Below are 16,308 nucleotides of genomic sequence, written 5' to 3'. Positions count from 1 at the left end.
CAGTGATGAAAACATTTCTTCTGAAATTAAGCCCAGGGCTTAAAATCGAAAAGAGGAAAAATCGACAAACATTTGGGTTCTTTTTATAATTTTAAATAGAACGAATCAAATTCATCAGCAAAAAAGGGTTTTTAAAACAGAATTGTGATACACCGTCAAATAAATGTTCTAAAATACAAAAAGAAACTGTCCATAAACTTTAAATTTCAAAGTTCTTTGAACAAATTAGATCTCAGGGCTAGCTATACGTTACCCATGAATGTCCTCGTCTGAACTGGAATCCTCGAACAGGTCATTAGTGAGTTGGTCCTCATCTGGCAGTACACCAATTCGAGGTGACTCCATCAATGTCAACACGTGTGGTTTGAAAATATAAAAGGGAGATCCCTCTAAAATAAATTTTAAATTTAAGCCCATGAGTTCGTTCGTTCGTTTCTGGGGTTTTACGTCCACTTCCACCTAAGGTGATATCGTAGACAATGGCCCATGAGCTTAAATTCGGGCTTAAATACGAGGATTCCCGGTAGTTCGTTGACCTTGTATGTTTAAGTCTGAAGAATAATATATCTACTTTACATTGTCTATAGTGTGTACTGGACAATTAAAATATTTTGTTACTGATTCGTAATTCCACACTGATATTCCCTTAACGACATTTTATTGATCGATTTCATTGAGTGTATGTTGAGTCGTCTTAATTTGTTTGTTTTTGTGATGGGATTTGCTTTAAAAGCAAAACGGCGGTTTTCATTTTCCACCTAAATCAAAGATACTTGGTCTGTCAGGTATCGTCTCTGATAATTTATTAGACTAGATAACCTGTTATTAAAGATACCTTCCCGCGTGATTTGATGATATATTTGGACGAAAATCAATCAAACTAATTAATCTATCAAAACTTTGCTTTAAATCCCTCTCAAAACATTGTATTGGCGAGGAAATACTCCAAGCTATAAAAGAAATTATCAAAAGAAGTCATGTTTGTGTCACGTGACTTGGCTGTCGCAGTACCTAGCGACGGCCGCGAAGCCAAAGGAGAATTCATTGCATATAAAAGATGATGTCCATTTATCATTATTTTTATTATTAGTTTAAAATGATTCCCCGCCCCCCCCCCACGAAGCCTTACTAGACGAAATAACCATAAAATCAAAGTAAGATCAAATACTCTCTCTTCTCTAGCTTTCTTTTTCAGGTGCTGGATTCTTCCTTCAGAGAACCAACAATAAAAGGAATGAATAACAGAAATAAAGATGTAACAACGCCACCATACCGGACAACATACCCAAATGGAAGGAAGAATGGACCAGGACTCATACTCACCAACAAAGCCCCAAGGTAGAGTTGCACCGCCCTGCCATTCTACCGGACAAAACGACCAGACCAACACAAACGACCCAAAATATATATATATGTACATATGTCTTTGTCTGTGAAAATGTCCGTCTTTGTCCATGTCTGTTGCGTCAAATCGCATGCTTGTAAATGTCTACTAACACCTGTTTCGTCCTTTGCACATGTTATCCTACTGTTGTTTATTGTCCTGTGTACATATATATGAAAACCTAACCATCCTAATATTTCTCACTAACCACATTGTAAATTAATGCACCTTGAACACATAACATGTAATTGTCTGCGATATCACCTCGGTGGAAGCGGACGTAAAACACAACTAACAAGTAGTAGTAGTATCATAAATATTGTCTACGATATCACCTTAGGTGGAAGTGGACGTAAAACACCAGAAACGAACGAACGTATCATAAATATCGAAGCCTAAGTAAATTCTATGATTATCTCCTGTCCACGTCTTTTTCCGTGGGTTTTATATAGGAAACTGTTGTATGTTTAAGTCTTTCACTTTTTCCACGCCCGCTCACCGTCAAATTTATCAACGAACACACCAAGCGCCCCCTAACGCGAAGAACTCAGACAATCTACGCGTGCAACCCTTGACGTCACTTGTATTGGAAATAAGCATCCGATAAATACTTTTGTGGCACAGTATCTTTAATTGGCGTTAGTCGTGTGCAGGGGCGGATTGGGCCGGGAACCGGCCCGGGCTCCCGTGTCGGAGCCGCCCCTTGAACCTCAAATATGCAATTTGGTGGCATATCTGATTATAATCTCTGTCAAATAATATATCTCATAAATCGATTAATTTAGGCCAAAACCCCGACCTACAAGTAATTTACAACCATCAACCTGTGAAATTATCATATCGTCATATTATTAATTAACGTATTATCATTGTATCGTCAAGAGTCAAGAGAATTTAACTGGTTAAAAAATGGGACTAGTTGAGAAAATTTTTCGTTTTTTTTTTGAGTCGCTATCCATTTAGTGCAGTATACTCTAGTAAGCTGTTCGTCCTACTGTTTCGAGTGAGTGATAGTATAAAGTCAGAGACAATACTTAGCTATACACAAACAGCCTCAGAAGGCCGTGATGCCTGCATGGGGACGGGGACTGAGATAACATTCTTTCGCTGTGGGAGCGGACATGCATAGTCGTACGGGACACAATTTATTTTTGAATTTTTGGAAATGGGAGGCCATTTCCCGCAATTTGAGACCATTCCCGACATCCCAATTCTATAATAACGAGTTAATAAAAATGTTAAGTCGCTTCCACGGGGGTGATATCTAACATGTTACAGAAGGTTATATACAAACAGATAACAATAAACTAATTAAGAATTAAAAAACAGAAGCCATTCATAGACACAGTAAATCGGGGCATTAAGTGATAATCCTTTAGGTATGACGTTATTGTCCCTACAGCGCAATAAAAACGTTAGATTTTTACAAACCGTTGTCGGTGGGGGGGGGGGGCGCTAGTGGTCTAGATTGTCGCGTTTCGAGCTCCAGCTGGCCGGTCACCCCTGGCTTGTGGTTGTGATAATCCTTTAGGGTACGATGGCATTGTTCCTACAGCGCTCTAAAAACGTTTGATTGTTACAAACCCTTGGGCGGGGCGGGGCGGGGGTTATAGTGGTCTAGAGTGCCGCGTTTCGAGATCCCGCTGGTCAGTCACCTCTGGCTTGTGGTTCTGGTTTCTATCCCTAGTGAGAGAGAGAGAGAGAGAGAGAGAGAGAAATGGGGTTTAACGTCCACTCGACACAACTAGGTCATTTTGGGACTAACATATGGTTTAATTTTATTTCCATAATTTGCCTGCGCATAGGGGTCTTTAGCAGTGGGAGGAAACCGGAGGACACGGAGAAAACCCACGAGGTTGGACAGGCGACCCTACTCCTTGTCACGTACAACCGGGGATTCGAAACCACGCCAGTCGACTCAATGACAGACTTTATGATACAGCGCGCACGCTAACCATTCAGCGACCCCCCCCTCCCCTTAGTGTGGGCGTATGAGGCTTGGAGAAAGGGGCGCCTTCTCAACCTTGTGGGTTTACTCCGGGTACTCCGGTTTCCTCCCACAGGAAAGACCCTGTGATATCACCTTCGGAGGAAGCGGGCGTTAAACACTACGAACAACAACAAACCATTATATACTTCTCTTCTGATTGTATTATTGCTTTGAAACGTTGCAATTTATAAACCTAGTGAATGGTATCCATAAAGCTGTCTGTTACTAATATTAGTTCCTTTCAGAAGGGTCAGTGCCCGACAAAGTCCTCTAACGGTCCCTGGGATATTAAACGTGCTTTATATAGGCTCAAGATAATTCTCGCAATACTAGTTAAAAATTAGATAATGTAAAGGGAATATGTTGAAAATTTTAGTCAAATTACTCTATTATGGCCGTTTGAAGAACAGTGTAGTCTCGATTAGCCATTGAGTCGTGTGGCGTGGTTTCGAATCACTGCTTGTACCTGACAAGTAGTAAGGTCGCCTGTCCAACTTCGTGAGGTCGCTACCGAATTAAATTATTGAAATAAAATTGAACCGAATTTTAGTCCCGAAATGGCCTCGTTTGAGTCGAGCTGACGTTACCCCCCCCCTCTCTCTCTCTCTCTCTCTCTGCTAAAGACCCCTAAGAGCAAGCGAATTATTGAAATACAATTGAACAATGTGTTAGTCCCGAAATGACCTAGTTTGTGTCGAGTGGACGTTAAACCCCATCTCTCTCTCTCTCTCTCTCTCTCTCTCTCTCTCTCTCTCTCTCTTCTCTCTCTCTCTGCTAAATATCCCTAAGCACAAGCGAATTATTGAAATATAATTGAAATATGTGTTAGTCCCGGAAAGACCTTGTTTGTGTCGAGTGTACAGTTCTCTCTCTCTCTCTCTCTCTCTCTCTCTCTCTCTCTCTCTCTCTCCCTCTCTGTCTCTCTCTCTCTCTCCCTCTCTGTCTCTCTCTCTCAGGTACACACGCCAATTTCGTCCCATCCAAACGACTACAACTAACAAGAAGTATTAAAGGATTAGAGATAAGGATTAGTGTAATAAACTGTCATAGATTAAGATTTTGATAGTTAAAACATCGCATTATTTATAAGCAAATAAACAGCGATTTATTTAGTTCCTGTCAGATTCAACTTGAGTGGTATAAAGGATAATAATTAACGTATATATCTATATATAAACAATAGAAGGTTAAGGCGGTTATTCTGTCTCTTTTAATGAAGATTAAGTTTATCTAATATAAATAAATAATATTAGGTTTACTTCAATTCACAGTGTAAGAATTAATACCGATTAACACTTATATAACTTTAACAATTAGACTAAAACAGCGAGGGTCCGTTTGAGGTGGCGGTGGGGGTCATATAAATAATTTATATTAGGATTAGCAGAAACATAAGGCCCTTTATCTTATCTTTCAATTAGAATAAATTCAGACAAATCTGGTTTTTGTTCCACTCGGCTTTGATATTACACACGGCTTTATTAATCACGAGAAAACTACCTATTTAAAAGACGGATAAAACCAGAACCAACTCAGTATATGGTTTGTTGGTCAACGTGCTCACATCGATTGGTATTATAAACTTATAAACTAAAAATGAAGCTGTGGATTTTTATCTTAGTTAGCCTGGCTTTATTATCCTTGGCTGCGACAAAGAGGGTAAAGAATCGAAAGAAAGCTGCAAACGCCAAAGGTAAGTATTTTTGTTTGATTGTCAAATTCATATGACACTCCATCTTTATCCCTAAACACTGTTAATTTTAAAAAAGTAATCGTCCCATTTCGTCCAGTGCTAGCCCGAGAACAGCAATCGTCCCATTTCGTCCAGTGCTAGCCTGAGAACAGCAATCTTCCCATTTCAGGCACTGCTAGTCTTAGAATAGTAATTATCCTATTCCAATCACTGTTAGTTTCAGAACAGCAATCGTCTGATTTTAGTCTGGGGACAGCAGTCTTCCCATTTCAATCACTGCTAGTCCGAGACGAGCAATATTCCCATTTCAATCACTGTTAGTTTGAGACGAGCAATATTCCCATTTCAAATTAACAGATAACGATAAGAGGATACTTGTCGAAACGTCGTGCTTTTAGAATAAACTAGTGATTGTATCCCATAAAAACTGTGTTCTGTTAATTTGTTCCCTGATCGCTAAATGCCACTTAAAGAATATTCCCATTTCAATCACTGTTAGTTTGAGACGAGCAATATTCCCATTTCAATCACTGTTAGTTTGAGACGAGCAATATTCTCATTTCAATCACTGTTAGTTTGAGACGAGCAATATTCTCATTTCAATCACTGTTAGTTTGAGACGAGCAATATTCCCATTTCAATCACTGTTAGTTTGAGACGAGCAATATTCCCATTTCAATCACTGTTAGTTTGAGACGAGCAATATTCTCATTTCAATCACTGTTAGTTTGAGACGAGCAATATTCCCATTTCAATCACTGTTAGTTTGAGACGAGCAATATTCTCATTTCAATCACTGTTAGTTTGAGACGAGCAATATTCCCATTTCAATCACTGTTAGTTTGAGACGAGCAATATTCTCATTTCAATCACTGTTAGTTTGAGACGAGCAATATTCCCATTTCAATCACTGTTAGTTTGAGACGAGCAATATTCCCATTTCAATCACTGTTAGTTTGAGAATAGTAATCATCCCATTTCAATCACTGTTAGTTTGAGAATAGTAATCATCCCATTTTAATCACTGATAGTTTGAGACGAGCAATCCAGTTCAATCACGGTTAGTCCGAGACGAGCAATCTTCCCAATTCAATCACTGCTAGTTTTAGAATAGTAATCACCCCATTTTAATCACTACACATAGCCATCAAACTAGAAGCTTGTAGAAAGTAATCTTACCCGAATGGGTAAATAGTATGGAAACCTATCCCTAACAAGAATTCTGAACATCAAATACCATTGCCTGGATTTGGTGAAAAAGAATTCCTTCCTGGCTAAGGTTTGTTTTCTTGCAGTCTGCCTTCTTTGAACAGATAAAGTCTATTTCCACAATACAGACAAACGAAAGTTCGGGATAGAAAGTACACACATTTTCTTTGATTAAAACACGTAGTCGAAAGTCGACAAGACGGTACACAAGCCAAAATACAAGTCGAAAATGAGAAATTAGGAAAAAACGGGTGACGTTATTATCGCGGTGTATTATTCTTAATTTCCTTGTATAGCGTGCTGTCGCCTCACATTTTGTCGTAACTTTTATATTTCGACTTTCGCGTTCTGAAGTGGCGAAAAGTAGAAATTATGAATGGCAGTTATAGGCTTCCATAGAAAGTACACGAGTTTTGTTAGATTAAAACACGTAGTCCTATAAAAAAAATGCAGAGAAAAAAGTGTAAAGTACATTTTTAATGGACTGCATTAAAATAAAGAATGGTAACTCTGACCAAGTTTGCTTATACACACATAGAATGGCTGCATTAAAGATGCATTATGTAAGAGCTAAATCTGCCTAATGCAGATCTCTGGCTTGGCCTTAAATGTTATATAAATTATTAATTATACACTTATTCACAAGTCAAGCCGATAATTGACTCTCTAGAACATCAAATAGTTATGATTTTCATCGGATTTGAATACGATTGTCAGTTAATGATTTAATAAAAATATAGATAATCTAGACTTGGTTTATTGTCTTAACAACGATAGCAATGACAATCAAGACTACCGTGTTCTTTAACTCTGCTCAGAATGAAGTAAATGGACTGAAATTTTCCACATATTCCATACTCTATTTTTAACTATTATAGCGAGAACTGTTAGGTCTTTGCGATGAAATCCATTTAACACGCTGACTTTATAAATCCGAAATATTCGGGACAGTTCCGATGATCGTTCTAACCTTACTCTCTGTTATATTGCTTTGTACCCTTTCCCCATTCCCCATTCTCTCCCTCTCTCTCAGGAATATATGTTACTCAGAACAGACTTAAAGAAGTAGGGGGTAGTCGATTAGTCTAACGTCTAATGCGTGCGCTTTAGATCATAAGGTCGGTCATTGAGTCAACTGGTGTGGTCTCCATCTTGTACATGAAAAGTAGTAGGACCGCATTCCCAACCTCGTCGGGTTTCTGCGGATATTTCTCTAATTTCACATGTACACTTACTATTGTAGCGAATTTTATAATCATATTATTATTGCATTGTAGTTTCTGAAAACGATTTAGCATCCAACATCTCTGCATTATGGGAGAAGGTAAACAGAATTGGAACTGCTGGTGGTGCTGGTGGTGTACAGATTCACGTTCATGGGATGGGAGAAGCTGATACACATATGGATGACCATGCTGATGGAACACACATCCATTTACACATGCATCTAGATGATGACCATCACAGACGCCACCACGATTACCATGACGACCACCACGGTATGCACCATGGTCACAGAAACGAAACACAAGGTATGCATCATGATCACAGAAATGAAACACGTGGTATGCTTATAAAATGTATATTTTCGTGGTGAAAACACCATATATTTCGTACTGTGGTTTCCGTGGTCGCCAATGATCGCCGAGTCACGGCGTTTGTTTTGAGCATGTTCCAAACAAACACCAAGCTAATTTTTTTTGACATTTTCTCCCGTTTGCCGGCGATCTTGTGGCATTTTCTGGTCGCCGTACGGTGGCAGCAGCGCGGTAAGGAGACCACCCCGGTCTGACGGGGGCATTAGGAGACCACTCCGGTCTGACGGGGGCATAATCAGCTTTTGATCAATAAACATGCATTTTAATTTAGAAATTGTAACATTTTAAGCTAAGGTACTAGCCATCCCCGATATGCATCTTTATACCGCGTCGCTTTCTGGTAAATAAATTAGGTAACCACTTTAAGAAATAGAGTTTCAACGTTCAAGAAATATGTAGGCTTCTAAGAAATGGGGCTTAACGTCCGCTCTACACAAATTTTGTCATTCCGGGACTAACATTATGGTTCAATTCAATTTTATTTCATTAGGGGTCTTTAGCAGTGGGGGGATACTAGAGATCCCAGAGAAAACCCACGAGGTTGGACAGGCGACCCTACTCCTTGTCACGTACAAGCGGGAAATCGAAATCACACCACTTGACCCAATGACAGACCTTATGATGCAACGCAACCCCCCGTATGTGCTTGAGATCAAAAGGTCAGTGACTGGGTCAAGTAACGTGATGATTTCGATCTCTAGCTTATACGTCATACGGGCCAGGGTCGCCTGACTAACCTCGTGGGTTTTCTCCCCTTCTCCACTTTTCTTTTACTATTAAAGACTTGGGGCCTGTTTCACCAAATTTGAACTAAGATAAAATCCAAATTTTAGTAATTTGATTGGATAATATTAGATTGATTTTAGTGCTTAGCCAATCAAAATTGAAGTATCTACTAAAATTTGGATTTTATCTTAAGTTAAAATTTCGTGAAACAGGCCCCCGATCTTATTACGGAGTAGGGTTCTATTTTTCTGTATCTTAAATCATTGCCACCTTATTATTATTATGGAAATTGAGCCGCAAGGAATAATAATGAATTATTTATGTTTTATGTATTATAGAATATGAATATGCTGTGTGTCATGTACACCCCAACACCGCTCTACCAGCAGATCAACAACAACCTATAAATGGAACCATATACTTTAGACAAAAGGTTCGTACGCTTTAATCCCCTTTAAACAGGAGCGTCCGCTAGCTATATTAGATAGGCCATGAATGGAAATAGATATTTTCTATTTCCACTGGTACAATGCACCGTTGGGTATAATAATTAGTATAATGTATATGGACGCTATCGGCTACCATCGAGACACGCAATGAAAACCCACCACTGAGTTGTCTGAAGTGCTGGTCAGACATAAAATGAAACTTTTGGCCTAGAAAATTTTTGAATATCAATATCAAGCAAAATGAAATGGGGTTTAACGTCTTACTGCTCTGCCCCGACTGGGCTAATGAAGACGGGCATACGCCATACAGTGTGCTATGAGGGGCATTTTGCTCGGAGACCTACTGTTATATAGAATTCCAACTGCCAAGAGATTTTAAACGTGCATGCCAATGTGTACACGGGACCTAGGTTTTTCATACCATCCGAACGACTAGTCAGCTGTTCTTGTCAGACCCTGCGTCTTGCAACACTGACAAGGGGAAACCAAGTCGAAAAATACCGATGAACTTTCTTTCTCGGCCTACACTGGGAACGAACCTGCAACCTCCAGACCAGCAAGTCAGCGCCTTACTCACGTAGCCACCGTGGCAACAAACCACGGAGGCCATACCGAGTATACGTTACTGTGAATGTCACCCACGCTCGATTTCACTCTTAGCAATACCACACACCATTTAGGTTTATGTTACTGGGAGGAGGAGTTACCTCCCCATTGTCAGAAACATTGTTAGCACAATAGATGCAATATTTTTACTTGAAATATGGTATAAAGCTCTGGAGGAATCCTATCGATATTCTACCATTAACAACGCTCTGTTCCATAGCTAAACTCCCCACTTTTACCGGAAACCTTTGAACAGATTCATTTAAAATTTCGTACAAAGCATTGATTGGGGTCATGAGAAGACGAACTCCGACAATTTTCAACATCCAGCGGTCTCCAGAATCTGGAAGCGTTGTGGTCATAGGAAGGAGAATGAACCCTTTCCGTATTCAGCGATTTTCGACATTCTGTTTTTGTTGAAGACCTGGTTAATGCGATAGATGACACATGTTTGAACAAATTTGTTTTAATTTGGTGGGAAACATTGGGGACATGGGAGGATGAACTCTACCGATTTTCACACTGCATGGCGTTCTGTCCCCTGTACCAAATTTTCAACGAATTTGTATCACGCAATATAGGTTACAATTTCCAACAGATTTATTTCAAATTTAGTTTGAAGCATTTGGGATATGAGAGAACCAGCCCTAGTGATATTCAGTGTTCCACGACTGTCTGTTCTTGAGTTACCCCCCTTTATTGAAAACGTTTTAAACGCAGTGGAGCTTACATATTATTTCCAAATTTGGTGTGGAGATTCGAGATCGAAGAGGATGACACGACTTTCTGTTCCAAAAAAAGCGTAGGGACACGATAAAGATTAGACTTTGTCAAATTTTGCAAACATCAGGCTGTCTCCATTGGATAAACTACTGTCTATGGTTGTATGTTTGGTTTTGAGATAAAACCACTATGTGGGCGTATTGGTGTCTGAAAGAATTGATATGTGGTGCATTTACGGGATCGCTAAAATGTGCTGTCGTTGCGACAAAAGCTTGTTTATTAAATTTCTTTTTAGTTCCATTCAATTTTATAATGTATTTCAATTTAATTCAATTTTATAATGTATTCCAAATCAATTATAAATTCAGTTTCATTTCAATTTAATTTGTATCTAAATTTACTTTCCATTCATCTACATTCAATATTAATGTTGTGTAATTTATTACAGCATGGCAAACATTTAGAGGTTAAAGTCCGTTTGACCGGATTCGATATGTCTGGTGATCACGCTGGCCATGTTCATGGTCTTCACGTGCATGAGTTCGGCGATTTAATTGATGGTTGTCAATCACTGGGATCCCACTTTAACCCTGATGGTAAAGAACATGGTGGTCCTGAAGGAGAACACAGGTAACTGCTCTAACTGAACTATCAATTCCTGATACTATACTATTCAAAAAAAGTAGGGGATATTTGATTTTGGGGGCATAATACTAAAATATGCAAATGACTACGAAAAAAGTCACTATAGAACCTAACAGAAGAAACATTTCCAGTTACATGTGACGCCCAAACGCACCAATAGCTACCGCATGGAATGCATGTGATGCTTGGGATCATCATGGGGGTCCAACCCAAGATTTGCACGACTCTGACTTTGAATGTTACAGTCATTGTGGCATTGAATTCCAGGGTGGAAACATCAGTTTAATTGTTTTAGTGACCAGAAAACAAATTTTGATATGCGTCGGCTTACCAAAAATGAAAGGTTACGTGCCCTTGACATGTTACAGATCGGCACAACACAGGCGCTTGTGGCGCGGACGATGAATGTTTCTCAGTCTGTCATAAGCAGGCTATGGTCCAGATACCGTGATACACAATCTGTACAGGACAGACCACGCTCAGGTCGACCAAGGGCGACAACTCAAGCCCAGGATCGATTTATCCGTACCTTGGCCTTGAGAAATCGTGTAATCACAGCAAATCAGATCAGCGCTCGTCTTCAAACAGCCACTGGTGTGAGAGTGAGTGGCCAGACGATTCGGAATCGACTGCATAGGGGTCACCTTCGCACCCGACGTCCTCGCGTGATCCCTTGTTTGAGAGATCATCACATTCAGGCAAGACGTCGTTGGTGTAGGGATCGTCAACACTGGGATAATCGACGCTGGAGCAATGTGATGTTTTCAGATGAGTCAAGGTTCACTGTTGATTTTTTGGACAGACGTAGGAGGGTGTGGCGTCGTCGAAACGAGCGCTTCCAAGACGTTAACGTCATCAGACATGATCGATTTGGGGGTGGTTCTGTTATGGTGTGGGGAGGCATCACTGTTGCTGGAAGAACGGCTTTACATGTTGTTGCAGGGCGTGTTACAGGCTAGTACTACCGGGACAACATCTTGGCAGTCCATGTTGTGCCGTTCGCACGACGTCATGGCCGCTTTTTCATCTTCCAGGATGACAACGCAAGATGTCACAGGGCCAGGATCGTTACAGGTTACCTCCAACAACAGAACATCACCACATTACCTTGGCCAGCACTGAGTATATTTTCATCAAATACTTTACACAGAAAGTTCATTGTGTCCATTTATTTCTGACAAGGACAGCTGTCTAGTCCTTCGGATGAGACGAAAAACCGAGGTCCCGTGTATACATTGGAATGTGCGTAAAAGATCCCTTGGCAGTTGGAATTCGATATAAGGGTAGGCGATAATTCCGCTGCCCGGGCAAAATTTCCCTCATAGCACACTGTATGGCGTATGCCCGTCTTCATTAGCCCAGTATAGGAGCAGAACAGTAGGACGTTAAACCCCATTTCATTTCATTTCATTTGTTTCTGTTGAGTTGGATATTATTCACTGTCATAAAAGAAAGTTTAATATGAAGCAGTCGCAGTGACTCAGTGAAACAGATGCTGGCTAGTTAACCTGGAGCTCTCGTGTCGGGTTCGCCCCCAGTGTTGACTGAGCAAGTCCCTCCGGATTTTCCTGCCTGGTTTCCTCATTTTAATGGTGAAGGATTTTGGGGGGTTGGGGAGGAGGGGGGGGGGGCTGACACGTACATCTGTCTAGTTGTTCAGGGGGTACTGTGTACAATTAGGCTTGCACGTAAAAGAATCCTTGACTGTTGGAATTCGATATAAGAGTAAGCCAAAGCGCCACTGTCAGGTCAAAACATCCCTCATTGAACACCGAATGGCGTATTTCCGTCTTCATTAGCCGAGTAGGACGTTAAACCGTATTTCATTCACTTATGGTGAACCATTAAGAGCTTTGCAACTGGTAATCATAATGTGTCTGTTATTCTCAGAACCAAGGTCCGTTTTTACCTGATAAGACTAGGGTCTATTGCTTAAAGCAATTTGCCGACAGAATCCCAAACATATTAAAATATAATCATTTTTATCATTTTATCATTTATCATTTGAAATCAGACATCTCCCAGTTTGGATTCAGTATGATTGAAGATAAGCTCGTAGAAAGATTTCAGCGAAGTTAATCAAGCTGAGTTTCTCCTACTACTTTCATAATATTGATATAAGAGGTCCCATGTACACCTTTGGGAGCAAGAATAAACCGTTGCGCCACCAACGGGGCCCCTTTCCAGCATGTCTTTATTTTTCCTGTTGGTGCAGAACAGTTTGCCAGTATCGCACCACCAAGGTGGATAAAATTAACATCGGCTTAAATTATTTGTCTGTTAAATTAAATTATTTTTTGTGGGGGATATATTTTTGTTTTAATGTATGTTTTTCTGTTGTAACAGACATAGTGGTGATTATGTTTTGTTGAGTATATATTTTTGTTTTAATGTATGTTTTCGTGTTGTAACAGACATAGTGGTGATTATGGTAATATTGAATGTGATGTACATGGTGAGACTTACAAGACGTTCTATGATCACCATACAGATCTAGAGGGACACTATGGTGTTCTTGGAAAGGGATTAGTGGTACGTACAGTTAAACATACATGATGCATGACCTAAATCTTAAATCTGCCTTTTGCAGGTCTCTCTTTAAGCCTGAAATGTTATATAAACTATTAATTAAACATTTATACTCTTCCAAAAAAGTAGGGGATATTGAAATGCAAATACCTATGCAGGTTGTGATATGATAAATAGTCATGGACTCTTGGCATACTTTGAGAGTATGTTCACAGATGGAAGAACTTATCGGCCCAACATAACCACTGAGCTGCATGTGCGACACACAATAGCACCGTACACGTGGGAGGGGTTCATTGTCAAATGTGACACTTCAAGGAAGGGTTGATGAAAACTGCCACGTGCTGGTGTATTCTATCCATGTTTGCTTTCCTATCGGTTCTTGCATACGATTTACTGTTTAGCGTATCTTTGCTGTAGTGTGTTACGTTTAATTTGATCGGGAGACGTGTTCGTCGACGTCAACGTCAACCGACAATAACACTGCAAGAACTGACCGTGACACTGCAAGAGGAGTGGACCAGCTTGCCCCAAATCGTGATTGAACGGTTGATTAGGAGCATGCCACGACGAATTGCTGAATGTCTGAGGATTGATGGAGCAATTACTGATTATTAAGACAAAATCAAAAACGTCCATTTTCATTTTTGACAGTGTATCTCTTTGCAAGTGAAATTTGGCCGTCAGATAAGCTGCCCATATGAACTGTTTATGTTCATGTGTAGGTAATTGGCCTGCTGTTAACATACACTGGTTACCTCTAATAAAAACCAGTACGGTGGTTATAATTAATGCACATACCCGATCAAACCTTCTAAGGCTGATATCTTTGCTCGCAATAGAGTAATTTGAATGAAATTTTTAATATATTCATTTTGCATTATCTATTTTTGAACTATCATAACTAGAGTGGATAGCTCTTTACATACATCTGTTGTATCTTTAAGCTTATACAGAAAACGCTGAAACACGACTGTAAGGGTCAAGGGTATATTCTTGTGTTCCTCGAAACAAAACCCGACTGTTTGACATGTTGTGAAAGAAATAAATAAAATAATCGGTGTGGAAGGGTGGCATCAGGCACTTCTACGATGAGCATAATTACCATCTTTCTTCCGATTGACGACGACCTGATGCGGAATCATAAAGACCATTACGATATTTTAATTGTTTTTCAGATTCATAAAACCGCAGATGATTTATCAGACTCGGGTTCTGCAGGAGATCGATTGGCGTGCTGTGTTGTTGTAAGTGCAACTATAGACCATTGGGATACCATCCATGGTGAACGCGAGGAACATATTGTTGTTGATGATACGGATCATCATGAACTTCACGGAGTTCATCACCATAATCATCAAGAATATCATCACGGAGACCATCACGATGACCATCACAATCTCCACCACACTGACCACCACGATGACCACCACGATGATCATCACGGAGATCACCACGATCACCACCACGATGATCATCACGATGGTCATCACGGAGATCATCACGATCACCAACACGTTGACCATCACGGAGATCACCACGATCACCACCACGATGATCATCACGATGGTCATCACTGAGTTTATCACGATCACCAACACGCTGACCATCACGATGACCATCACGGATATCACCACGATAACCACCACAATGATCATCACGATGAACATCATGGAGACGAGCATGATCATGGTCATAAACAGGCGCATAAGGACCATAACAAAGAACACAAACGCAAGCTTGGTATAAATAAGAAATTAAAGAAGAATCATTAATAAAATTGAAGCTAACCCAGAATCTTTCGTTAATGATAAAGTTAAAAATTGGAAATACTTATATGTTTTTGATATGTACACGTATACTGTAGTTTAATAAATAATCTGTACTCTAACGTCTGTATTTTGTTGAAGGGTACACAGTTTAGGGATTCCAGATGATGTTAGGGGTACATAGTTTAGGGGGCGCAGATTCTGTTAGAGGTACAAAGTTAGTGTCCAGATGTTGCGAGAGATACAATGTCTAGGAGGTTCAGATGTTACGAGGGGTAGAGTGTCTAGGAGGTTCAGATGTTACGAGGGGTAGAGTGTCTAGGAGGTTCAGATGTTACGAGGGGTACAATGTCTAGGAGGTTCAGATGTTACGAGGGGTACAGTGTCTGGGTTCAAGGTCAATCTGATTAAAATACAGATCTTTATTTCGTTTTGAATTTTTATACTTTTGATGGCCTCTACTAAACAAAGATCTGTCCAGTTGTTTTGAGAGGTCGCGCCTGAGATCATACAAGCCGCTTTTGACCCTATGACGTCAAACATTTGATTAACCAGTCACCAGTGATGTTTCTAATGGATTACCCACAGTTCCGTGCACCTCACATCATCCAGAACACGCCAATGATAACAACTCATCCAGATCCTAGTGTAGTAAAGACAAGTAAAACGCGAAATTTTGAACTATAAAAAACGAAACGAAATAGGATCTGTGTTTTAATCATATTGGTACAAAGTATATGTGGTTCCGCTGCTGTGGAGGTCACTGACCTGAGATAACGGAGACTCGAATGACCATTGAATGTCGTTTTCACTCAGTGTAGCTGCTTGGGAAGTTGACCTCTTATTCTAGCCATGTGGTTATACAACGCACAGTAATTGAGCGATTGTGCATTACAAAACCTATTATAACTGAGAGAGAGAATCCTGTTTTCCTGTGAATAGAGGTTCGAATTCCACCCCGATGTGTAACATATCATTTTTGTCCAA

At 40.0% G+C, this 16,308-nt stretch overlaps 1 protein-coding gene across 1 annotated transcript; it reads left to right on the top strand.

The window, feature by feature from the left end:
• Nucleotides 1–4,900: 4,900 nt before the first annotated feature.
• On the top strand, nt 4,901–15,443 carry LOC130013602 (histidine-rich glycoprotein-like). The gene is made up of 6 exons (XM_056102380.1): nt 4,901–5,067; nt 7,554–7,808; nt 8,939–9,033; nt 10,827–11,008; nt 13,438–13,555; nt 14,731–15,443. Exons 1-6 carry the CDS (start codon nt 4,971–4,973, stop codon nt 15,130–15,132), a joined length of 1,149 nt encoding a protein of 382 aa, XP_055958355.1. The 5' UTR covers nt 4,901–4,970; the 3' UTR covers nt 15,133–15,443.
• The last annotated feature ends 865 nt before the right edge of the window (nt 15,444–16,308 follow it).

The sequence above is a fragment of the Patella vulgata genome, chromosome 7, assembly GCF_932274485.2.
Source record: "Patella vulgata chromosome 7, xgPatVulg1.2, whole genome shotgun sequence".
Taxonomy (NCBI): Eukaryota; Metazoa; Mollusca; class Gastropoda; family Patellidae; genus Patella; species Patella vulgata.
Note: the sequence above shows the minus strand (reverse complement) of the source record. Positions and strands in the feature narration are given on the sequence as shown.

What these genes read in the sequence shown, in the direction of transcription:
- LOC130013602 (XM_056102380.1), top strand. Translation starts at nt 4,971, where the DNA reads ATGAAGCTGTGGATTTTTATCTTAGTTAGCCTGGCTTTATTATCCTTG. An exon ending in CCATATACTTTAGACAAAAG is followed by an intron (nt 9,034 to 10,826) that starts GTTCGTACGCTT and finishes AATTTATTACAG; the next exon opens with CATGGCAAACATTTAGAGGT. An exon ending in GGTCCTGAAGGAGAACACAG is followed by an intron (nt 11,009 to 13,437) that starts GTAACTGCTCTA and finishes GTGTTGTAACAG; the next exon opens with ACATAGTGGTGATTATGGTA.